The sequence below is a fragment of the Trachinotus anak genome, unplaced genomic scaffold (genome assembly GCF_046630095.1).
Source record: "Trachinotus anak isolate AG129_WGS33_773 ecotype Australia unplaced genomic scaffold, CSIRO_AGI_Tana_v1 ptg000035l, whole genome shotgun sequence".
Taxonomy (NCBI): Eukaryota; Metazoa; Chordata; class Actinopteri; order Carangiformes; family Carangidae; genus Trachinotus; species Trachinotus anak.
In genome coordinates this window covers 705140-729761 of record NW_027273886.1, presented here as the reverse complement: position 1 = coordinate 729761, position 24622 = coordinate 705140, and the positions used below count along the sequence as shown (strand labels likewise).

Below are 24622 nucleotides of genomic sequence, written 5' to 3'. Positions count from 1 at the left end.
GGAAGCAACCATCAGAAGATGGTTCACTGTGGTCATAAAGGGATGGACATGGTCAGCAACAATACTCAGGTAGGCTGTGGGGTTTAAATGATGCTCAGTTGGTACTAAGGGGCCCAAAGTGTGCCGAGAAAATATCCCCCACACCATTACACCACCACCACCAGCCTGAACCGTTGGTACAAGGCAGGATGGATCCACGCTTTCATGTTGTTGACCTCTGACCCTACCATCTGAATGTCACAGCAGAAAACAAGACTCTTCAGACCAGGCAACATTTTTCTAATCGTCTATTGTCCAATTTTGTTGAGCCTGTGTGAACTGCAACCTCAGTTTCCTGTTCTTAGCTGACAGGAGTGGCCCCCAGTGTGGTCTTCTGCTGCTGTAGAACATCTGCTTCAAGGTTCAACATGTTGTGTGTTAAGAGATGCTCTTCTGCAAACCTTGGTTGTAACAAGTGGTTATTTGAGTTATTGTTGTCTTCCTATCAGCTCGAAGCAGTCTGGCCATTCTCCTCTGACCTCTGACATCAACAAGGCATTTTCTCCCAGAGAACTGCTGCTCACTGGATATTTTCTCTGTCTCAGGTCAGTCTCTGTAAACCCTAGAGATGGTTGTTTGGCAAAATCCCAGTAGATAAGCAGTTTCTGAAATACTCAGACCAGCCCGTCTGGCACTAACATGCCACATTCAAAGTGACTTAAATCACCTTTCTTCCCCATTCTGATGGTCGGTTTGAACTTCAGCAGGTTGTCCAGACCATGTCTACATGCCTTATTGTTTTTATGTTAAAAACTTAAAACTGATTAAATGTTGTACACATCTCCACTGAGACTTTTATTCTGCTGCTCAGACAATCAGATTTTTAAAACTGAAAATATAAAAGGTCAAACTAAACTTGACAGATTTTTCATTTTTGAGACAGAAAACTTAACTTTTCAAAATAATTGTATGAGATGTTAGAGATCCTAAAATTCCAAATTAAAGTTGGTATAACTGAGGACAAAGTAATAATCTGGGTAAAAGTCATAATATTAAAACAAACTGTTCTATTTTAAAAAGCTGGCGTATGAAGGAAACAATGTGCAAAAAGTTATATTTTGAAATAAAGTTTTATTGTGAGAAATGGTTCCTTCAAGAACAGAATGTTGTATGTTACCATCAGATCGACAGAACCATTTTTGTCATAACATGCAAAATATTCAAACAGTGGATCGAGCTGCGCATCCCACTACGGAGGCCTTGAGTGGACATTTCTTAAGTTTTTAGCTCATGTCCCTTTGGGGCTTTGGCACAAAAAAAACACAAACTTTATTACTTCATTGAAACACACCAATAAAAACAACCAGCCCAGTTTGCACCTAAAATGTTGAATTTTATTCTTTGTTATCGATTTAACATTTCACCAAAAAGTTTTTGCCTTTTTCCTCCAGCAACAACATAAAAACAGTGAAGATCAACTTACAGCCATGAATAAAACTGTGGAAATGTTTTGGCAAAAATCATTTTGTTTTACATAATGTGCTTCAAAGTTAAAAGGTTTTAAGGTTTTACAGCAATAACTTACGTTTTACAGTGTTATTTGTTTCCAAGGCGACACAGAGTGGGAAGTTTTCAGCCAAGAGATGATTTCAAAAATCTTCAGAAATCAGCAGTTTCCTCACAAAGTTTAATTTTTTACAGTTCAGTCAGCAGCAAACTTCCCTCCCTGGAATAAAACAGTTTGTGTGAGGTTCTGGAAAAAAAAAAAAAATTCTACATCCATCAACATGTGTCTGTCCACTGTAACTTTGAAAAACCTTCTCTTCTGTCCTGAACGACAGATGTGAAAAAAAGCAGACCAGTTAGAAAATGTACAAAAACAAAACAGTTGGTTCCAGATGAGATGGAAACAGTTTGGATTCTGATGATTCTGTTTAACTTTGACTCTGAGAAGATTCTCAGATTTTTCAAAGGAATTTGGCAAAAACTTCAGAAACAGATTGAGGTGAATTTTTCAGTTACATCAGACAGATCCTCAGTTTCCACAGAACAAAACTCCATTAAAAAAAACATCAGTTCAGACGCTACAGCTAGCAGAGACATTGTTATTGTTATCATCATCATTGTTATGTCACCATGGTAACTGTCATCTTTAAGGGTGGGGGCGGGGCCATGCAGGGACATCGAGCTAAGCGCTACACATCATTTTAGTGGTATAAAAACATAAAAAGTTCTTTTTTAAAGTTTTCTCTCATTGAATAAAGAAGCTTGACTGACAGGTGAGAGGAGCCAATAATGGCAGAGGAGGGAGGTGAGGGGGTGGGGCTAGCACTTAAATACAGACTCACTTCCTGTACAGTTTAGTTCACAAACACTTTTCTCTCTCCATATTTACACTTGCTCCTTTTTGTATCCAGATTCTTCACACTGACGTCACGATGTACGAGCCACGCTCACCACCGCCGCCACTGCTGCCGCTGCCACCCTCTCCTCCTTTTGGCTCCCGTTTTTTGGTGACAGGGGTGGGGATGAGAGAAGGTCGTGTGGGAGTAGTTGATGTTGATGTTGTACTGGTGGCCGTGGTGGTAGTAGTGACATCTGCGTTGCTCTTCCTTGGGCTCGGCGTGTAGTTGAAAGGGCTGACTCGTGCTGCCACGGTGCCGCTGCGCTGCTGACCACGCTGCTGCTGCGGTTGTTGTGTTTGGGGCGGTGGCTTGTCGTCAAGGCTTTCACAGCTGCGGCGCAGGTTGAGGTTTGAGGAGGAGGAAGAGGATGAGGACGGGATCTTGGAGGGGGCTGGGCTGTCGATGATGGGTGGGGCATTGGTGGCGGTGGGAGAGCGGGTTGAACAGGAAGAGGAGGAGCGTGGATTGTTGACTGGACAGTCCTCCAGACGCACCCACACATCTTCTGATTTGTCAGCAAAGCTGCGGCCGGTCGAACCACTGCCGCTCTTCACCTTCCTCCACGTCCCCTTTGACCTCATGGCGCCCTCCTCCTCGCTCCGTCCCTTCTCACTAGACTCCGACGATGCCGACAGTATTGAGGATGAGCTTCCTGTCCGTTTCCATGTCCCCACGCGTGGTAATGATGTTGAGTGTTTCCCGCCACTCCCTCCGCCTCCACTGCCACTGTTTTCCCGCTTCCAGGTGCCAGTGCGGCTGAAACGTGATGATGTCACCTCTTGTGGGCGTGAGGGGCTCTCAGAGTGTGAGCGGTTGACGTCGTGTCTCCTGGTTGTTGGCGGTAGTTGTGTGTCAGGACTGGATGGTGACTCTAAAGTTGCCGCTGCCACTGCGGAAGCAGACTCCTCCAGCTTCCTCTTCAATGTTGGACTCGGCGTTTCTTTGATGAAGGTCGACTGGCGGACAAGCGCTGGCTTCTCGGGCTCTGCCTTCTGCTTCTTTGCCACTGTGGAGCTGGCGACCCTTGACGCCGACTCGCTCCTTGGGATGCCGCCATTGCTTCTTGCTGCCACGCCCTGCTTGGCTGGTCTGGAGGCTGATGATGATGATGACGCACTTCCTGGAGATGCTGTGCGTGGCAGCTGTGACAGCTTCCCCCCTTTCTGATTGGCTGCTGTGGAGCGAGACGGTGTGGAGTCTCGGGACGACCCGCCTCCTCTGTCATCGCTGCTGCCCGGAGCTTTGGCCACAGCTGCTGTTCTTGGTTTGCTCCGCCCCCTTGCTGCTGGCTCTGCCCTCGGCTTTCCTGTGATCAGACTCCTATACACCTTCTTCCCGCCTCTCACCCCCTTCGCTGCCTCCTCCTCCTCTTCTTCCTCCTTCTTCTTCTTGGCCTCCAGCGTGCTGCGCTCTCCCGGCTTCAGAATCCTCGCTCCTCGTTTCACCTCTTCCTTCTCCTTCATCTCCTCTTCTTCTGCATTATTGGCTGTTGGGAGCCGGAATGGTGAGCCGACAGACTTCAGGGAGAGGACCGAGTCCGAGTCTGATGATGGTTGGCGGGACAGCGACGAGGCAGCCGCAGCGGCATTCAGGCTGCTGACAATGGAGTTGGCCCCTTCTTGGATTGCCTTCCAATCAAATGACTCTGAGTCAGGGGAGGTGGGGCTTCTCGGTGCCTCTGAAGGCTCCTCCTCAGCCAGAATGCCGTCTTCGGCTTTGGGAACAGGAAGCGGTGTGGCTATGGTGGCAGCGGCAGCCTTCTTCTTTTTCTTGGGCATGGCAGAGCTGATGCACTCCTGCAGCAGGTCGTCCTCAGAGTCGATGCTGAGCGAACTGAGCGACGAGTTCCTGGAGAAGCAGACAGGCGTGTCCTCCACATGGAAGGCTTTTGGGGCGTAACCGCTGGCTGTGGGGGGGCGTGGCTTTGACTCAACCAGAGCAGGAGCAGGAGACTTTGTTCCTGCTTTGCCTCCATCTTGTGGCTCTGGTGGTGGTGGCGGGGCGAACTCCTTGTTGTTGTTCTCCTGGTCGATGTCACTCAGCGAGCTCAGTGACGAGTTCCTGGAGAAACAGACTGGTGTGTCCTCGATGGCAAACTTCTGCTTCTCGTCCGCTGCCATCTGGTTGTTTGCAGGTTTGGTTCGAGGGAAAACAGCTGCTGTCTGCTGCTTCCTCTTCCTGCCTTCTTCTTTTGTTTTCCTTTCCTCCTCTTCTTTGTCGCCGCCGCCATCATCTTCGTCAAAGTCGAGCGAGCTCAGCGAGTCGTTGCGTGAGAAGCAGCATGGCGTTCCCTCGATGGGTGTGTAGTGTCGTGGCGAGTCAAAGGCAAAACCTGGTTTTGCTTTGGTGGCTGTTGATGTGGTGATGCCATACGCCACCCGCTGTGGCATCGGCTTCACCGGCGATGTTGGCTTCTTCTTCTGCTGAGAGCTGAGAGGAGGCGGGGCTGGAGGAGGAAGAGGAGGAGGGAGGGGTGGGGCTTGGAGGTGCTCGCTGTTTGCTGCCACTCTGATTGGTTTTCTGGGTTTAGCTTTGGGCATGGCGGCACTGATGCACTCGGCAAGGATGTCATCACCATTCTCACCCTCGGGAAGTCCAGGTCGCCTTCTCTCGGTGGAGGTGGGCGGCACCATAGGTATGACAGCTGCTGCTGCTGCCTCCTCATTGGGCGGAGAGTCGATGGTGAGGTCACTGAGTGAGGTGGCGGTGGAGAAGTTGAGCGGCGTTCCTTCCACGCAGTAAACTCTTGGCACCTCTTCTGGTGGTGGCAGTGGCACATCCTTCCTCTGCTGTGATTGGGTGCGGCTTTGAGGTGGGAGGAGCTTGTAGACAGGAAGCTGGCTGGGTTTCCGTGGTGCTGCTTGTTGCTGTTTTTTTGGTTTTCGTGACGACTTGGGCATAGCCATGTTGATGCAAGCCTCCAGGATCTCAATGTCATCGTCATCGTCCGACTCGTCAAGGATAGGTTTTGCTTCCTCCTCTTCCTTCCTCTCCTCATTCGCTCCCTCCTCCTCCTCCTCCTCCTTCTCCTCTTTCTTCTTCTTCATCTCTGCTGCAATGTATGGCTCGTCCAGACTGAGCGCGCTCAGACTGGAGGCTCGGGAGAAGCCGTGTGGTGTGCTCTCGGTGGCGAAGTGCAGCAGGACGTCGGCACTGCTCTCCTCTTCGTCCTTTTTCTTGGATGTCTCCTCCTCCTTAGTCTTCTGCACTGGCTGTGGAGGTGGCGTCTTGGCTCGGCTTGGTGGCATGGTCTGCCCAGGGCTGTCGGGCAGGTCGCTGGGGCTGACCACGCCGCTTGGCACGCCGCTGCAAGGCTCACTGGAACGCACAGAGCTGGCAATGGAGGAGGTGGAGAAGCTGTCAAGGGAGCTGACGGACGTGCAGCGGCTGAACATCAGTGGTGTCTCCTGAGCGTATGGCTGCTCCGGCGGGCTTTTAGGAGTTCTGGTGCCGGATGATGATGTCACATGGTGGTGGTGATGGTGGTGGTGGGCGTGGCCATGGTGGTGGTGATGACCTCGTCGCCCCCGTGTGGAGGGAGCGGCAGCAGTCTGGCTCTCCGCCTCCTTCTGCTGTCGCTGCTGCTGCTGCTCATGTGCGTCTTTCTCACTGACAGGAAGTGTTGGGTAGTCATTGCTGCCGCCAGCAGCGGTGACAATGCTGCCACCCCTCCTCTTCCTCCCAATCACATCACCGTCCTCTTCCTCCTCTGATGACAGCGATGACAGCGAGCTGCCTCTAGAGAAACAGATGGGTGTGTCCTCCACACAATACGTCTGAGTTGACTCCTGGTTATTTTTAGGCACTACCCGATTGGCTGGAGCAGGAGGGGGGCGGAGTTTACTAGCAGCAGTGGACTGGGGAGGGGGAAGGGATGGGGCTGTGGTCTCTTCTGACTTAAACAGTGGTTTGCGTGAGGCCTCAGTGCCGTACTTCAGGCTGTAGTCTATTGGCTGCTCGCCTGTTGAGTCACCACCGTACTTTGATGTTGCAGTGACAACAACGTAGCGTGGTGGCGGGACAGTTGTCATGCGGCTGCTGCTTGTTGCTGATTCGCTGCCATCGTTCCTCCTCCTCAGCCTGGAGTCCTGCCCGTCATCATCATCACTCTCAATGCCGCCGCGGTGACTCGGACTCTGTCTCCCAGAATTCAGCTGTTCATCAGAATACTTTAGGCTGTAGTTGATGGGCGTGTCCAGCTCTGCCCCATCGTCATCAGCCATATGGTTGGCGCTGCGGATCTTGTGGGCCAGATCAGCGGGGTACTTCCTGTAGACGCAGCACTTGTTGGCTCCACTCTCGTCTGATGAGTAGAACGGCTCTGATGACGGTTTGGTCTTGCCGCGGTTGCCATAGCCATCAGCGCTTGTGACACTGTTGAGGCTGTCGCTGGATGCTCGGACGCTGGGTGGGAACACCGGCCGAGGGTACGCCGATTCTTCCCCTGTCCTCTTTGTTCCATCTCCATTCTTCGGGCTTGACAGCACTGGCGTGTTGGTGTACGAGCGCGTCGTGCTACCTCCTCCTCCAGTACCGTTACAGCCACGCCCCTTCCTGTGTGCTGCCTTGGGGCTCAGGTTGTCGATGTTGTCAAAAGTCTCAGACAGCTGTTGTGCGTCTAGCTCCTCAAACAACGCCTTCTGTTTGCGGGCTTGCAGTGATGGGGCACCGGCGCCAGGTGACACCACACTGGCGTCTTTGTAGCGTGCAGGGCGATTGGCCATCAGGTTACGCAGGGCAGCAGCGCTCCCCATGGCAATCATCTTGTGGCGGGAATGGATGAGGTTACGTAGCATGCCCACAGCGCCCAGTTCCCATAATGCCTCCTGGTCTTTGGTGTCTCGAGCCGATAGGTTCCAGAGTGTCCCACAGGCATTGGACACGATTGTCAGACTGTGAGACTTCAGGTGCTGCAGCAGAGTTGGCAGGCAGCCGTGCTCCCGCAGGATCTGCCTGTAAGACGACACAGAGGGAGCAGAGGTTGCAGTAGCTGTTCTGGGTCAACATGTTTACTTGTTTATCTGGTTAGTTGTTTACCTGTGTGCCTCATTGGTGGCGATGAGGCTGGACACATTGCGCAGGATGCCACCGCCGCTCTCGATGATGGCGAGCGTGTTGGTGTGGCTGCGGTGAGTCAGAGTTCCCACCAGAAATGCTAGAGCGCCATCGACCGCACAGATATCTGCCTTGTTCTCTGTACAGTGAGCCGACAAGTTCCAGAGCGCGCTCAGTACAGACTTCAAAGTCGACTCCTGATTGAAAAGAGAGAAGCAGTGAAAAACCACGGAAGAAGAGATTCAATACGCTAAGTAAGAAAAGAATAAAAACAAACCATAAAATAAAAAACTTGTTTTTATTTACCTTCTGGACCTCGAGGGCACAGCCCATCAGCGCTCGCACACTGCCGACCTCCCGCAGCGTCTTCTTACTGTTGACATCAGCACGCCACGACAAGTTCCTCAAAACACTCGCTATCACCTGAACACACAAACAACATTCATTCACACAAACTGCAATGGTGACAGGTGCCAGACAGTTGCCATAGTAACAGGTGACGGTACCTGCTGCAGGTCTTCACTCTCAGACTTCAGCTGGGCGACCATCGCTCTCATGCAGCCCTTCATTGAGCACAGCGTGGCCTGATGGATAATGAAATATTTCACTCAGAAACATGTTGAAAAAGTTCAAAACATTTCAAACATAAACGATGAGTAAACATGTTGTAAACCTTATTGGCCACGTCTCCGAAGGTGAGGTTAGTGAGCGCCATGCCGGCATATCGCCGCAGAGTGACGCTGTAATGATCACTGCTCAGACCGAACATCTCACAGTCCACCTGCAGCAGCTCGGCGACCGCCTGCAGACCGCCTGCAGGGACAAATAACCCACAGATCAAAACCAGGAGGGACAAGAGGAAACAGTCGGTCAGTGAGACGAGGAAACAAAACCATGTGGCAATAAACAAATTCACAACACAAAGGTGAAGATGGTTGAGACTGTATATCTTTCAAAACTTAAATTTAAGACAAATCAGTTTTAACAGGTATGAGAAACATGGTTTAATCAGTCAGAAAACAAACAGTTCAACAAAGAAGCAGTTGTTCAGTCAATCAGCTGTTTGTTGTCAGACTCACCAAGTTCGTTCATGGCGTGCCGATGTTCTTCATCGAAGGACAGTTTCATCAGGACGCAGACAGCCGGACAGATCTGATGCTCCACCGGAGATGGCACTGAACACAACATAACACAATAATAATCAGTCAAATTCATCTTTAACTTTATTGTATTTTATCTTTTTCTGACTCAAATGGTATTTCCTGTTTCTTCTGGCTTGTTTAGGAGACCTCTCTCCTCTGAGTGGCTGATGGGTGTGTGACATCACTCACTGGGGTTGTCCTCCTGATCAACGCCCCTCTCGTGGTTTTCCTGCCAGCTCCAACAGGCCTCACAGTAATGGCGTACCTGCTCCAACAGGTGGAGCACTCTAATCTCACGCCGTCCTCGCTTATCATCCGGCTGACTGTGGACGATGTTGTGCAGCGCTGCTGACGCCCGCGCACGAGCCTCCTTACTGCCGCGAGAGTTACCTGGGGAACAGGAAGAATTATATAAATTAGTTAATGAAAAGGTGAGGTGAGAGAGTTACCTGCAACAGAAAAACAACATGGTTACCGAGCAGAAGGGAGTCCTTGTCGTTGCCATGCAGCAGCTGGATGAGCAGCGGCAAACAGCCAGACTGACGCATGGCGATGCACGAGTCCTGCGAGCTCGACATGGCAAGAAGTGTCCGCGACATGTCATCTTTATCATGAGTTCCCAACATGGACAGAAGACTGTACACCATCTCCACCTGCAGGCGGTGACGCAGAGCATTTTACAGTGGGAAAAAGTGTTTTCACTGATGCCTGATTATTAACATTACAAAAGTTAATTTCCTGCAGTGATTAAATATTTTGGTTGGGGGCATGTGTGGGGGTGTTGCAGGGCAGAATCCTAACCTTGGTGCCAAGGTGGCTGGTGATTCGTCGAGGCACAGAGTAGCTTGTTTCATTGGTCGGCTCGTGGTCCAATCGGCTGCTGGAACTCTGGACGAGAAAAAAAAAAAACATCAAACCAATAATTAAAAAAGAAAAGAAGAGAAATTAAAGACTATCAGAATAAAACCAGGCTGCTCACCTGAGCTCCTGCCAATCCACTGCTGTCACTCGCCCCCTGAGCTGCCTCCACCTAAAGACAGAGACAGAGAACAGGTTGGGGAACTAAACACCTGAGAGAACTGCAATACACATCAACATGTCACTGTGTCACGTGAGTTTACCTGCAGGCGAGCTCCCAGTCTCAGGATGTCTTTCTCTATCTGCTGAATACGAGACACACGAGCCTACACACACACACACACATACACACGTGTTACTATATTCACTGTATGTTGCTGGCAAGAAGGGGGAGAAGGAGAAGGACTGGAACTACGTCAAACATCCTATCTTTGCTAACGACCCCACAGACATCTTAAATGTGAGTGTTGGGTCCACACTGCGACCTTCAGACAGGTGATCAGATCTACAGGTGTGTCCCTACCTGAGCTCTCCTCTCCATTTCCTGACAGGAGCCCAGCTGGTCCTCCATTGCCGATCGGATCTGACGCGCCTCAAACTCCAGCTGTCGACGACTCATGTCCGTCTGCAGAGTAAACTAAAACAAGAAATAAAACTTACTGTGCTGTGATTGGCTGACTGTCAGTGAAATGCACCCTGGGAGTCATAGTTCACTTTGCTCCTTCAGTGTTAATGTCCTCTGGCTCTTTGTAGATTTGACTGGTTCAGACATCCAACTGCTGTTTAAACCAGTTCACTCAGGAGTAACAGCAGCAGAGGATCATGGGTATTGTAGGCCTGACAGCTTTCTTACATTTTCAGTGAGTGGCAGACTGTCGATCCTCTTGGTGAGATTCTGCAGCTGAGCGTAGTACCAATCCTTCTCTTTCTCCTCCTTCTCCAGCTCAGCCAATAGGAGAGACCTGCCAGTGAGCAGCAGCCAGTCACAGGGCAGCACATAGATGGAGGGGGTGGGCAGGGCAACAATGGTATCCAATCACAGAGGAGGACAAGGAGAGACTTGTTTAAAACACATCCTGGTCCTATCAGCACTGCTGTTAAGGTATTTTATGTCTTACAGTACTACAAGTGGAGGAGCAGTATATATAGTAGTACTTGAACAGCAGACGGTAGTGGTAGTACTCTCAGTACTGTAAACAGTACCTCTCCTTTTCTAGCTCCTCAAGGCAGCGGTCATGGCTGTCTCTGCCTGCAGACGGGAGCCCTCTCCTGGGGAAGGCCGTGGTTACTGCGGGGCCTGGAGCTCCAGAGCCTCCAACTGCTCCTGCAGGAGCTCCAGAGCCAGAGGAGGTCGAGCTGGAAGAGGACGAGGGGGGCAGAGGAGGCCTTGACCTGGGCTTGAAACCTGAGGGGTCCAGGCTCATCTCTAGGAAAGAGACATCTGATTACACAGAGCGTATACTGTGTCTATGTGTATGTACGATACTACATACAGTACTATGCTAGTACTATACTATGTGTATATGTGTACACACACATATACACACACTCTTCTTTGTTTATTTGGTTATATTTTTCCTTTAAAAAAATAACACACAGAACTGATCAGAGAACCGATAAAGCACCAGATCAATCAGCTGTATCAGGAACAGTTGTAGATAAAATCTTGATTATCCATCCCTACTGTTCGTCTGCTACCTGATGATGGGTGCGTTTGTTTTGTTCACCTTTCAGTCTTTCAATGAGTTCAAGCTGAGATCCAGATGCCTCTCCAGACTCTTCTTCTATGGTTCCCTGCAGCTGCTTCAGGACTTCCTGTTTTACAAGAGGAGAAAATAACAGTTACAGTAGGTACAGATTGACATCACAGTGCACCGCTGTCTGCCACAGTGTGTTTTCTGATGTGACCACAGAGGGTGCCAGAGACCAACACTTTAATATTACAAAGACTGAACCTTTAAAATATAATCAGCATTAATACAACATTATTAATGATTAATAAAAATAAACACACTGACAAAACATGAAAACAACAGACTGAGACTGAGACTGAACTCTCACTGAGGCTTTGGTCACTCACCACAATGAAACGACAGCGTTCATACAGCGACATGATGAAACTAACAACACTCACACTGTTTGCTGCTCATCGACAGAAAACAGGAAACAGGAAACGGGAAACGGGAAGTGAGTGTGTGTTTGGAGAGGAAGAACAGGACAATAAAGAATCACTGACAACAAGAACAATAAAACTACAACTGAAAAAACAACAGACAGAGACATGAAAATAAGGTTACGCGGAACTATACACAGAAAAAACAACCAGAACTAAAGAAACAGTTGAAGAACAAAAAGAATTAAATAAAAAAAACAAGAACAGGGCAGAAAATAAAAGACAAAAAAAACAAATGAAACCAAAAAAAAAACAAAGAAAATCAGAAGAGTAATTAAAGCAAATAAAGACATCATGTAACATAACAGTGAGACAAATGAAGAATTAAAGAAAGATGAAAACTGACAGACAAAAGAGAGAGAGACTAAAACAAAAACAGTATAAATACAGATGGAGAAAAACGAGAGGAAGATAAACAGAAGACAAAAGAAAACAAACAGAAAAGATGAAGGACAAAGAAAAGAGAATAAAGACGATGGGACAGGATCCTAACCCTTCCCAATCTGTGGCAAACCAAAGATCCTCACACACAGAGACAGATATCTCACTCTGAACAACAACAAGGAGCTCATTCTGAAGCTCAGAGCAGCGCGTGATTGGTGAAAAATACCACAGGTCTATTCTGGGCTGAAGATAGAGAGACTGGGGGGGCTCCATCAGTACTACTGTCTGCAGTACTTCAGCAGTACTATCACTGACCTTCATGTTGGACGCCTCAGTCTCCAGTTTTGTCAGGTGGTTGGAGTTGTCCTGCAGCTCCTGTCTCAGGTTGGAGTTCTCCATCTTTAACACCTCCACCTGCCTCAGCAGCTGGTCATACGACGCTGCCGCCATGTTGGAGGACCCGTGGCTGACCTGTAAAACACAAACCAGAATACACAGCTGTAGTACTGTGGTACTGTAGTACTGTGATACTGCGAGTTACTGGATGTAGCTGTTATTGATCAGATGCTTTAACTGTTGAGCATCGAGGTTGACCTCAGATTCTTTGTGCAGGAATATAGGTACGGACACTGCCAAGGGACAAACCAGCGACAACAGGACATCAGTGTATACACAGCTTTACTGCTCTGACCCTGAGTACTGCAGTACAACTACATCATCAGTACAGCAGTGTAACTGTACATCATCAGTACTGCAGTATAACTACATAAGTACTGCAGTATAACTACATAAGTACTGTAGTACAACTGTCAGTACTGCAATATAATTAGGTCAGTACTGCAGTGTAACTGTACACCATCAGTACTGCAGTATAACTGCAGATCATCAGTACTGCAGTGCAACTACAGTGCACCCCTGGAAAGTACTCACAGCGCTTTACTTTTTCCACATTTTATGTTACAGCCTTATTCCAAAGTGGATTAAATTCATTTTTTACCTCAAAATTCCAAACACAATACCCCATAATGACAAACTGAAAAAAGTTTGCTTGAAACTTTCGCAAATTTATTAAAAATAAAAAACAAAAATATAACATGTACATAAGTATTCACAACCTTTGCTCAATACTTTGTTGAAGCACTTTTGGCAGCAATTACAGCCTCAAGTCTTTTTGAGTATGATGCTACAAGCTTGGCACACCTATGTTGGCCAGTTTCTCCCATTCTTCTTCTTCTTTTTTTTTTTTTTCAATTCTGTTTTTATTGTGATTTTCATGGTTCACATGTTCTTCACATATCAAATCACCAATCTCATCCATTCATCTGTAAATTACAACTGAATTGCACTGTAATACTTCCACAATTACACTGACAATACAGATAGGGATGATTATTCCTCCCTCAATCACACAAAAGATGAAATTAATGAAATACAAAAATTGAGAACTCCTTAGAACAAGAATGCTGGGGTGTACATCTGTTATACTAGAGAGAAAAAAATATATACTGATGCATAAGGATTGAAAAAGAAAAACTTAGATGAAAAAGGGAAATGGATATAACACCTAGTACTAGACAAACGATGGACAAATGGGAGTGACCTATCTAATCCATCTTTCCCATCTTTTCAAAAACAGTCCCTGTTTTAGTCTTATGCAAAAGTAATTCTTTCCATCTTAAAAATGTTATAAATGATGTCAAACCACTCGTCCACTGTAGGTTTTTCTAGTTTTAGCCACTTCTTTGTTATAACTTTTCTAGAAGCGGCATTTAGAATCTGAAATAAGTATTTGTCACTAGAGGAGACATTTTCTGATGGTAAAACTCCTAAATATAATAATGCAAACTCAAAAGTAATATCTGTCTGAAATACTTTTTGCAAAATGTTGTAGACCTTCTGCCAGAAAGGCAACAATATTGAACAAGACCAAAATATGTGAAAATGATTTGCCTCGAGGCATCCACACTGTCTCCAACATGTAGATGAATTGGAATAGCGTCTTTTTTGAGCTGGAGTGATAAAAAAAATCGAAGAAGGGTTTTCCAACAAAATTCTCTCCATAGTGTTGAATTTGAAGTTTTCCATTGTATCTCACATAAATATTCCCAATCTTCTTCGCTTAAGACTAGATTTCCTTCCCTCTCCCATTTCTGCTTGACATGCAATGAGCTACCCTTCATTTGTTGTAAACCCCTATAGAGTCTTGAGATAGTTTTTTGGGCTGGGCCAGAAACATATGCATCCATAAATACTTTTAGTAGAATATTATCCCATTGCTGTTGTTTAATCTCTTTCCTTATTTGTTCAACATGACGAACCTGTAAGAATCTAAAGATGTCATCATTATTTAGACCAAATTGTCTCTTTAGATTTTGAAAAATGTTCACTGACCGCTTACACAAAAAAGTACAATATGCTTGATATGCAATATGAGTTTTCCAGGCCTTGAATCTTGCATCCAAATTTTTAGGCATGAAATCTGGATCAAATGCACACCATCTCAGTACTTTTATCGCCTCTTTCAAATTCTTTTTAGTTATTACCCTATTCCACAGCTTAAGTGGTAAACCAATCCAGGGGTTTCCCAGATCAATTAACTTATTCATCAAACCCTTATCCCCTATTACCGCTTGAATTGGGAACTCTGCTTTTGTGGCCCCCTCCAACTCCCTCCATCTAGCACTACATTCTGGATTGCACCAACACACTAACGGTCTCAACTGAGCTGCAATGTAATAATCTTTTAAACATGGGGGCGCAACCCCCCCCCCCCCCCTCATTTTTTGCTAACTCTAAATTCTGATATTTGATTCTTGGTTGACACCCCTGCCAAATGTACCTGGAGATGAGTTTATCCCTCTCCTGAAACTGTTGATCAGGTATATCTAGTGGAAGGGATCGAAAGAGATACAATAACCTCAGCAGAAAAACTATTTAAACAGATTCAATACGAGAACCAAAATTAAGAAATCCTACTCCCAATGTCCTCTCTGATTTTGTTGTTCAGGGGGAGAACATTCAGTGAGAGCAGTTTTGACAAATCTGCTGGTATATTCACCCCCAGATACTTCATGGATTCAGCTTCCCGACTGAAATTATATATCTTTTCTTCACATTTTCTGAGGAACTGTAATTGAAACTGAGAATTTGTGTTTTGGAAACATTTAACTTATATCCAGAGAAAGATCCATATTGATCCAAAAGTGAAAACAAATGTACTAGAGATTGTTCTGGACAGGATAACTGTATCAGTATGTCATCTGCAAACAAGGAAATCTTTTGTTCTCCTCCCTTCATATGTATTCCTTTAATGTTCTTATTTTGTATAATCCATTGACTCAAGGGTTCAATAAAAATCGCAAATAAAAGGGGGCTAATTGGACATCCCTGCTTTGTTCCCCATTCCAGTGAAAAGGGGTTCGAAACTACACCATTAATTTTAAGTCTGGCCCTCGGGTTATCATAAAGAGCTTGTATTGTCTTAATAAAGGAGTTGTGAAAACCAAACTCTTCTATGACTCTAAACAAAAAAGACCAATTTACACAATCAAACGCCTTTTCTGCGTCTAGTCCTACTTATACTGCTTCTAAATCCTGTTCTGTTATATGACTTATTACATGTAGAGTCCGTCTGATATTATCTTGGGTTTGTCTCTGATGAATAAAACCCGTCTGGTCAAGACTAATGATTTGTGGTAACAGTCCTTCAATTCGCTTGGCCAGTATATGTGTAAAGATCTTATAGTCCTGATTTAACACGCTAACCGGTCTATAGTTACCTCATTCAGATCTATCCTTTCCCTCTTTTGGAATAAGTGAAATTACTGCTTCCCTCCAGGAGGTGGGTATTATATTCCTTTTCAGGACCCAATTAAAGGTGGACTGCAACATAGGGATCAATGAATCCCCCATCATCCCAAACCACTCTAAAGGAAACCCATCAGGGCCAGGGGCTTTCCCTAATTTGAGATGGGCTATAGCTGCTCTTATTTCTTTCTCTGTAATTTCTACTGCAAGTTGGTTACTCTGCTCATCCATCAATTTAGGAAGATTAATTTTCTCAAAAAAATCTTCCATTTTCCCTCTATCAACATGGGGTTGAGAGTATAGTCTCTGAAAATATGTTTCAAAGCTATTCTGTATCTCTTCCAATTTATAGTGTACTAAATTAGTCATCGGGTTTTTAATTTTATGGATTGAATTCTGTGCCTGTTGCTTTTTCAGCCTATAAGCCAACAATTTACTGGCTTTCCCACCTCCTTCATAATACTTCTGTTTTGTAAATATTAACTTTTTTTGTATATCTCTTGTATAGATCTCATCTATTTCATTCTTTTTCTTTTTAAGTACTTCTTTAATTTTCTTGTCATTTGTGTCTTTATGTTTTAAGTCTTTAAGTTAGCAATATCCTTCTTAATTTGGTCCTTCATATGATTCAATATGTATATTTAATCTCCATAAGGTGTTTCTATGGTCCTGTTCGAGATGTAGTTTTAAATACAGAGGGCTATGGTCTGAAAGGTCCATAATCCCTATGCTGCAATTCCCAACCCTGTGTAAATCTTTACCAAAGATTAAAAAGTAGTCAATCCTTGAATACAACAAGTGTGGATTAGAAAAATATGTATAGTCTCTCTTTGACGGATTTAGTTCTCTCCACACATCTACTAACCCAATATCTTTTATTGCCGAATTGATCTTTTTTTTCAGGTGACTGGGCTGAGCTACCTGCGTTTTTGATGAATCAAGTTTAGGGCATAATCTAATATTGAGATCCCCCCCACAATTTAGTATTCTGCTATAATCAATTCAAATATTTGACTAAAAAAACTCCAATCAGAATTAGGGGGCACATATATATTCAGCAAAGTTATCAATGAACCATTTAAGTTCCCTCTCAAAAACACATATCTTCCTTCTGTGTCCTTCTTTTCAAATATAGACTCAAAACAAATTTTACTGGAAATTAATATTGCCACCCCTCTCCTATGCCCATTTGCATATGATGATGAGAAATGATACTTAAAGCCCATTCTTTTTAATTTAGCATGCTCTGTGTCTGAAAGATGGGTTTCTTGCAAAAACACCACCTCAACTTTGTCTCTTTTTAGTTTTGTCAAAATCTTACTTCTTTTGATAGGGTTGACCAGACCATTCACATTATAAGTTGCTATTTTGATTGCTTGCATTTAGTGTCCATTATTGAAAAGAAACAAAAGTCACCATTAACTGAATGTATCACAGGCAGCACCCCACAAGCTGCATGGAACAGCAGCAAAACATGCCTCTTAATGAGGAACAACACAAACAAGGTAACACATGAAAAAAAAACTTCCAATAGTGAGGTCTTCAACTCGACCCTTATTAGGCTCTGATGATAAGAGGGCCTTGAGGGAAATCCTCCCTCACCGGCCGGTGTGAGAGGGCCCTCAGCCCTTTGCAGTTTTATTCTAGTGTCCATCCGGCTGTCTGACAGAGGAAAACAAAACTCCCGACGTTACAGTATGTTCTTAGTTTTAGCCTGTAAAATGTTCCTGTAATGTACAGTACTTGTTCGCAGTCTGTTCTTACTGATAGCTGGTTCCCCTGGATTCTCCTCTTTAGAGTAAAATCTCACGCCTTCTTCTTCGGGACTTTCAACGACCCGTGCATCACCGATGTTTTATAGTCATGCTGGATCCTGGCGCCTAAAAGCCTGTAGTTTTCCCACGTAACTCCTCTCCTTGCCTGCTCTCTCCCGGTTCCCCGATCTCCTGCTCGTTCGCCATGTAAACTTCTGAATCTGCTCCAGCAGAGATTCCGGGTGTTTAATAACCAAGACCGGGAAGCCCCTCTTCGCCATGTCCCCGGTTGCCTCCTCCGCTGAGCCGTACAGCACTGTCCCCTCCAGGTAGAACACTCTTAACCGGGCCAGGAACGGAGTTTGAAATCTGATTTTCTTCTCTTTCAGTACTGATTTCACTTTGGCATATTCCTTTCGCTTTTTCAACACATCAGGCGCGTAGTCGTGATCCAGATTAACCCTTTTTCCGTGAAGTTAAAATCCACGCTTTTGCCAGGCCAGCTTCAGTAACTCCTCTTTCATCCTGTGGCTTGACAATTTTGCCACAATGGACCTCGGTGGAGCTCCCGGCGGCAGCTTCGGTGTCAGGGCGCGGTGAGGTCTCTCCACTCGCAGCTCAAAGGAGCCCTGGAGCCCCAGGCCCTCCCGCAGCAAACGCTCGACATAACCCACCATCGATGGAGAGTTCTCCTCTTCTCCCTCTTTAACTACGTGGATTCTGACGTTTTCTCTTCTGGAGTGAACCTCTAAATCCGTCAACTTTGCATCCAGGTGTATCTGCAGTTTCAGTAGCTCCGTAACCGCTTCTTCCGTCCCTTGTATCCGAGTTTCAGCCGTGTCGATCCTCTTTTCCGCCTCCTGTATTCTAGTGTTAGTTTTCTTTATTTCTTCACGTATCTCTTTCAGCTGCTGACTGTTGTCCTTCCTAAACTCCCTTAGTTCTTTCAGTATAAGACCCAGACCTGCTTCTTCCATCTGCTCCTGGCCGTGGTCCGAGTCCGTATCCTCCATTTCGTTGCTAGCATGGAGCTCCAGTTCCTGCTGCCGAAAAACAACCAACCCCCATGCTTCACTGTAAGGATGGTACTGGCCAGGTGATGAGCGGTGCCTGGTTTCCTCCAGACATGACGCTTGGCATTCAAGCCAAAGAGTTCAATCTTTGTTTCATCAGACCAGAGAATTTTGTTTCTCATGGTCTGAGAGACCTTCAGGTGCCTTTTGGCAAACACCAGGTGGGCTGTCATGTGCCTTTTACTGAGGAGTGGCTTCTGTCTGGCCACTCCACCATACAGACCTTATTGGTGGAGTGCTGCAGAAATGGTTGTCCTTCTGGAAGGTTTTCCTCTCTCCACAGAGCAACACTGGAGCACTGTCAGAGTGACCATCAGGTTCTTGGTCACCTCCCTGACTAGAAATTTTTCTGTACCCTTCCCCAGATCTGTGCCTCGATACAATCCTCTCTTGGAGGTCTACAATAAATTCCTTGGACTTCATGTCTTGGTTTGTGCTCTGACATGCTCTGTCAACTATGGGACCTTATATAGACAGGTGTGTGCCTTTCCAAATCATGTCCAATCAACTGAATTTACCACAGGTGGACTCCAATCAAGTTGTAGAAACATCTGAAGGATGATCAGTGGAAACAGGATGCACCTGAGCTCAATTTTGAGTGTCATGGCAAAGGCTGTGAATACTCATGTACATGTGATTTTTTTTGTGTTTTTTATTTTTAATATATTTGCTAAATTTTCAAGCAAACTTTTTTTAACTTTCACTTAAAAATTAATTTAATCCATTTTGGAATAAGGCTGTAACGTAACAAAATGTGGAAAAAGTGAAGCGCTGTGAATACTTTCCAGATGCACTGTATATCAGTACTGCAGTCTAACTACATCATCAGTACTGCAGTCTAACTACATCATCAGTACTGCACTATGTCATCAGTACTGCAGTATAACTATGTCAGTACTGCAGTATAACTGTATAACTACATCATCAGTACTGCAGTATATCTAGGTCAGTACTGCAGGCTAACAATGTCATCAGTACTGCAGTATAACAAGGTCAGTACTGCAGCATAACAGGACAGTACTGCAGTAAAATTATATCATCAGTACTGCAGTAAAACTACATCATCAGTACTGCAGTATAATTATGTCATCAGTATTGCAGTATAACTACATCATCAGTAATGTAGTATAACTACTTCAGTACTGCAGTATATCTACATCATCAGTACTGCAGTATAACTACATCATCAGTAATGCAGTATCAGTAGTGTATAGGACAGCTCAGCTCAACACAGATCAATTACCTTTTTATAACAGTAACCATTAGTTAATTATGAATTAATCCTTGAATGGATTCAGGTCTAATAAAGCTTAGTGACTAACAGATCAGTCTGAGCAGGGTGTGGGTGTGTGTGTGTAAGCACTAATGTTACTGTCTGACTATCACATGAATCATATTAACACCAGCTCATCACAACAGATACACACCAACACATACTGCAGTACCACAGTACTATAACAGTGTAGTGCTGCATTAACATGGATTAAATATGCACATGTGATTCCTCCTCTTGAAGCACAAACATCCACCAACACTGAATGTCCAGAGCCGGCTGAGCTCCGGCTGAGCTCTGGCTCAGTCACAGTGCCTGTTCCTTAGAAGACAGGTTTATAATAAAGAGCGTTTTGAAGACTCTTGTTGTTCTACAGCATAAACACAAGTCTTATGTAACAACAGAAAGGTTAGGGTTATTCTTGAATTCTGTACCACACTCCACTGAAATGTCAGCAAAGTTGCAGGTAACCTGGATTTTTCATTTATATTGTGTCTGAGGATTTCGTGATCATAAAATTAGAGCGGATACCATTATTCAGTTAATCAATTAGTTGATTACAAAAATAAAAAAACAATTATTTTGAAAATCAACCTTTAATCTGATATTTTTCAATAAAAGTGCCAACAATATTTTCTGATTTCAACTTCTAGAGTGAGTGTTTTGTGTTTGTCTCACAGGATAGTGGAACATTTTCCTGGCATCTGAAGACAAATGTGGAGTTTTTCACTTTTCTAATGTTTATAGACTAAAATTCAATCAATCAAGAAAACAATCAGAAGAATAATCCATATTATTGGTTGTAGCACTAACAATCACAGTAACATTCACAGGTCAGACACATCCATCACACAATCAGCTGCTCTCATGTGTGCAGCTGTGAAAACACTGAAGCCTACATTTCCCATAATGCAACGAACTCTGAAAACCGACTTCATAACCCACACCCCCAACGTAACAACTTTGACGCCCAATCTGAAAGTACCAAGATGACATCACTGTGACATCACCAGGGTTGTTTTCTTTTTATACACCTTACACACTTGGTTCTCAGTTGTAAAGTTATAAATTAAATTCATGTCTGAAGACAAATATTTAAACATTATTGTTTGTATTTATGTTTATCATTGTTTTCACTAAAGGAAAAAAAACACCTTGCACACTTGAAACAAAGTACACACACACACACACACACGTGTGAAAACATGAACATGAATGAAAACATAAACATCCTGTTTCTACGGCTGCAACAATTAATCAAGTGACAAAATTAATCAGCAACATTTTTGCTAATTAACTCATCTATAATATAAGTTCTGCCAATTATCAGGAAAAATGCTGAAGACATGAAACTGTCACTTTTACTGGATCAATAATCAATCCACTGAAACACTGATCATCAGCAGATTAATCAATAATAGAGGTAGCTGCAGCTCAGCTGTAGCTTTATTAAACCAGGTCCTCTCAGTTCTAACCCTGTGATACACACAGTACTGCAGTACCACTACACACTACTGCAGTACTACCACATACTACTGCAGTACTATTACACTGTACTACACTGTACTACAGTACTACTACACACTACTACAATGCTATTACACTGTACTGCAGATTCATATCTTCTTGTTAGACGAGACTCAGTTTTTGCTTCATCAATAAATCATCAATCACGTTCTGATCAATGATAATGATCAGTGATCAGTCTGATCCTGGATCAGTCTGACAATAAACAACAACCGATAAAGGACACAACAGTGAAACAGTGAAGGACAGAACAACAGCCTCACCTCCTCCCTCTGTCTCCTTCACCCTCCATCACCGGTCGGCCATTTTCTCTCCCTTCTCTCTCCTCCCTCCATCATCTCTGCCTCCCTCACCTCCCCCTCTCTCCATCCATGCAACCTCCCCCTCTCCCTCTTTCTTTCTCCATCACAGAAAACAGAATAAATTAAATCCAACGAAGAACAGAGAACAGACAATGAAGGAAGAAAAGCCTCCTGCCCCCCCTCTATCCCACCACCCTCCTCCCCCTTCTTCTCTTTCTCACTAATCCATTCATCACAAAATCAAAACAGATGAAACCAAATGAATGAATGAAAGATGCATAGATGCAGGATAAAGAAAGAGAAAATGGCAGCTCACCCCATCGCTGTCGCCTCCATCTCCCTCCCTCTCTCTCTCTGTCTGACAGAGGGCAGTCAGCTGGGTGAGCGAGTAGCCAATCAGGAGCCAGAGACAGACAGATGGGGGACAGGAGGGAGGGGCTGCCCCCCCTCTCATTCCCAGCATGCTTTGCAGCTGCTGCTGCAGGCAGCCTGACCGGGTTACTGAGATACTAACACACACACACACAGTTTGCACTGATGTCGTCAGAAACCTGATGACAACATGACAGAAAACACTGTGTTGTTTCCTGTTGTTACATTATATTCAAACTAACAGGTTTGTTTGTGTGTATGTGTGTGTGTCTAGACAGTGACATGTTTCTGAACAGAGTGCAGCTCCAACTGTTTTACTGTTCAGAGCCTCACACAGTCCAACAAACAGTAGAGTTCATGTTAAACTGGACTCTACTGCCTGATAACAATCCCACAATGCATCACTCTACAGTTCACAGACTGAAAGTGATGACACTAAATGATGATGACCAATAACTGTGTCTGAAAACTGAATCTTCTGCTGACTATTGAGTGAAACTCCTGAGTGTTTGCTGTTGAAGAGTGAACGACAGAGTGACAGAGTGACTCTAACAGATTCTAAATGAATTCACAATTGAAACCAGTTCAGTGACTGCTGATACTTCACATACTTACAGTGCAGTAGTACTACACTTAGTACTAGTACTGCAGTACTAGAAATCAACCAATCACCAATCAGTCTTCTAAGATATGACACATAACTCTCTGTATTGACGTCCAGTGCCTCTTGACCTGACCTGTCTCTCTCTCTTTCCCACTGTGTTGATGTTTTGTCTCTCGTCCACTTTCAGAGCGAAAACACTCACTGAGCAATCAGCCAATTATAACCCATGATTTACAGCACCCATGTGCGTATGCGCACACACACACACACACGGATGTGTGTGTGTGTGCGCATACGCGCATAGTTAGTGGTCCTACAAATGTGTAGTTCAAATACAGGTTTCAAATAAATTAGGAAAGCAGCTACTGATTATTTATTATCTTTATATATTATATTATTTATTATTGTGTATTTGTTTGCTCTATAATCCCAGTTTGTCAGAGTTTTTGTTGACAGCCTCAAATATTTTGGTTTGTATGACCAACAGTTTAAAACTCACTGTGACAGAAAACAGACACAAGAGGTTTGACTGACAAATGACTGAAAGAATTCATCAGTTTTAACTGAACAGCTACAGTTTCATCTTTATTAGTGATCAGGTGCATTCATGTTTTTCCACCATAAAACAGAAAAGGTTTAATGCATTAACTTTTATTTAACCAATTCATGTTGGCTGCACATTAACAAACCAACTTTTTTGTCTTCTACAGCTGCACTAAAAACCACCGGTCTGTAATATTGAAGGCCAAGCTCAGCTGGACCACAGGTGTATTTTACCATCATTCGTTATTATCAGAGCTGAAATTATATTTATCAATATCATTTAACTGAGGCATGTTAAATTACCTCCAACACTCCCTCCATATTATACCTCATTATACACTGACCTAGAACTGTGCACTGTCTACTCCTGAGGAACTGCAGTGGAAGTACCACTGTCACTGTCTGCAGTGGTTCAAACTGCAGTCTGATCTGTCACAAGTTACCGACACCAGTCAGCTGTAGTCTCATAGTAGTGCTTGTAAAACCCAGCAGTAGCACAGTGGCCAGCTGTGAGCTAAGCTAAACGTTAGCTGAAAATCACAGTACGACTGCCACTTACCCAATGCTTTACCACTTTTTCCCGGAATAAAAACACAATACCCGCTTCACCTCATCTTATTTCACCCGCTCTTCTTCCTCCCGGTCCCACTGAACCCTGTGACGGTCGCTGGTCCGTCCAGAGTCCGGTGTTGCACCGACATCCAACCAAAACAAGTGGTTAGCACGGAGCTAAGCTAACAGCGCGGCCGTTCTTACCTTCTCGTTTGGAGGAAACGACCAAAGTCCGCCTCAGACGGCGGCAGCTTCACAGAAACATGACCCGGGAAACACTCGCCACCGGTAAAAGAGTCGTTAGAGGCGGCGGGGGCCTCTCATGTCTCTGGACAGAGCGGAAAAAGTTAAGTTAAACAAAGTTTTAGCACGGTCTTTTTGTTGTGAACACACTGCCGCTGCGGTCCGCCATCTTGTTTGTGTGTGTCACTGATTGCAGGCGTAAGAGTACTAAAGTACTACTTTACAGTTACTCCAGAAAGTCTATGCAGAAAAAGTACTCTGAACCTTCACTTTAGTAATAGTACCACCGATTAAAGTCTACATTACAAATAAAGCCTATGCTTTTAAAGTATAATCAGCTTTGTGTAGTTCAAAGTCTCAGTACTAAAAGTACACAAGTAATCTACTTCTGTCTATGTATCACACAGGATTTCTGTGAAACAACATTAAGAAAACACAAATACAACCTGTTGTATAGCATCTGCTTCAGTTCGATTTTAATAAGACAAGAATTAACCACGGGTTTTATTCTAATCATGTCATAGAAATTTAAGTTGATGAATGATTTTTTTTTTTACCATTTGAACGATTTTCCTT

General features: G+C 44.6%; 1 protein-coding gene across 5 annotated transcripts; it reads right to left on the bottom strand.

Annotated features, from left to right (window-relative positions):
- Positions 1–1351: 1351 nt before the first annotated feature.
- apc (APC regulator of WNT signaling pathway) lies at positions 1352–24489 on the bottom strand. Of its 5 annotated transcripts, none has more exons than XM_071472152.1 (17): positions 24008–24489; positions 12312–12467; positions 11167–11254; positions 10643–10880; positions 10293–10401; positions 9963–10076; positions 9703–9765; positions 9561–9611; positions 9383–9469; positions 9057–9234; positions 8771–8971; positions 8519–8614; positions 8113–8252; positions 7946–8023; positions 7746–7862; positions 7422–7636; positions 1352–7337 (listed from the first exon to the last, which is right to left on the bottom strand). In XM_071472152.1, exons 2-17 carry the CDS (start codon positions 12444–12446, stop codon positions 2402–2404), a joined length of 6846 nt encoding a protein of 2281 aa, XP_071328253.1. In that variant the 5' UTR covers positions 12447–12467; positions 24008–24489; the 3' UTR covers positions 1352–2401. The 5 variants fall into 5 exon arrangements, with proteins under 5 accessions (XP_071328253.1, XP_071328255.1, XP_071328254.1 ...); XM_071472154.1 differs by having other exon boundaries at positions 10643–10865; positions 24008–24483; XM_071472153.1 differs by lacking the exon at positions 24008–24489 and adding an exon at positions 23861–23979.
- Between the last annotated feature and the right edge of the window lie 133 nt (positions 24490–24622).

Coding starts and splice junctions, on each gene's coding strand:
- apc (XM_071472152.1), bottom strand. CDS start 12,446: ATGGCGGCAGCGTCGTATGACCAGCTGCTGAGGCAGGTGGAGGTGTTA. Junction 10,402..10,642: donor GAGGAGCTAGAAAAGGAGAG/GTACTGTTTACA, acceptor GCTCACTGGCAG/GTCTCTCCTATTGGCTGAGC. Junction 9,470..9,560: donor GTGGATTGGCAGGAGCTCAG/GTGAGCAGCCTG, acceptor TTTCTCGTCCAG/AGTTCCAGCAGCCGATTGGA.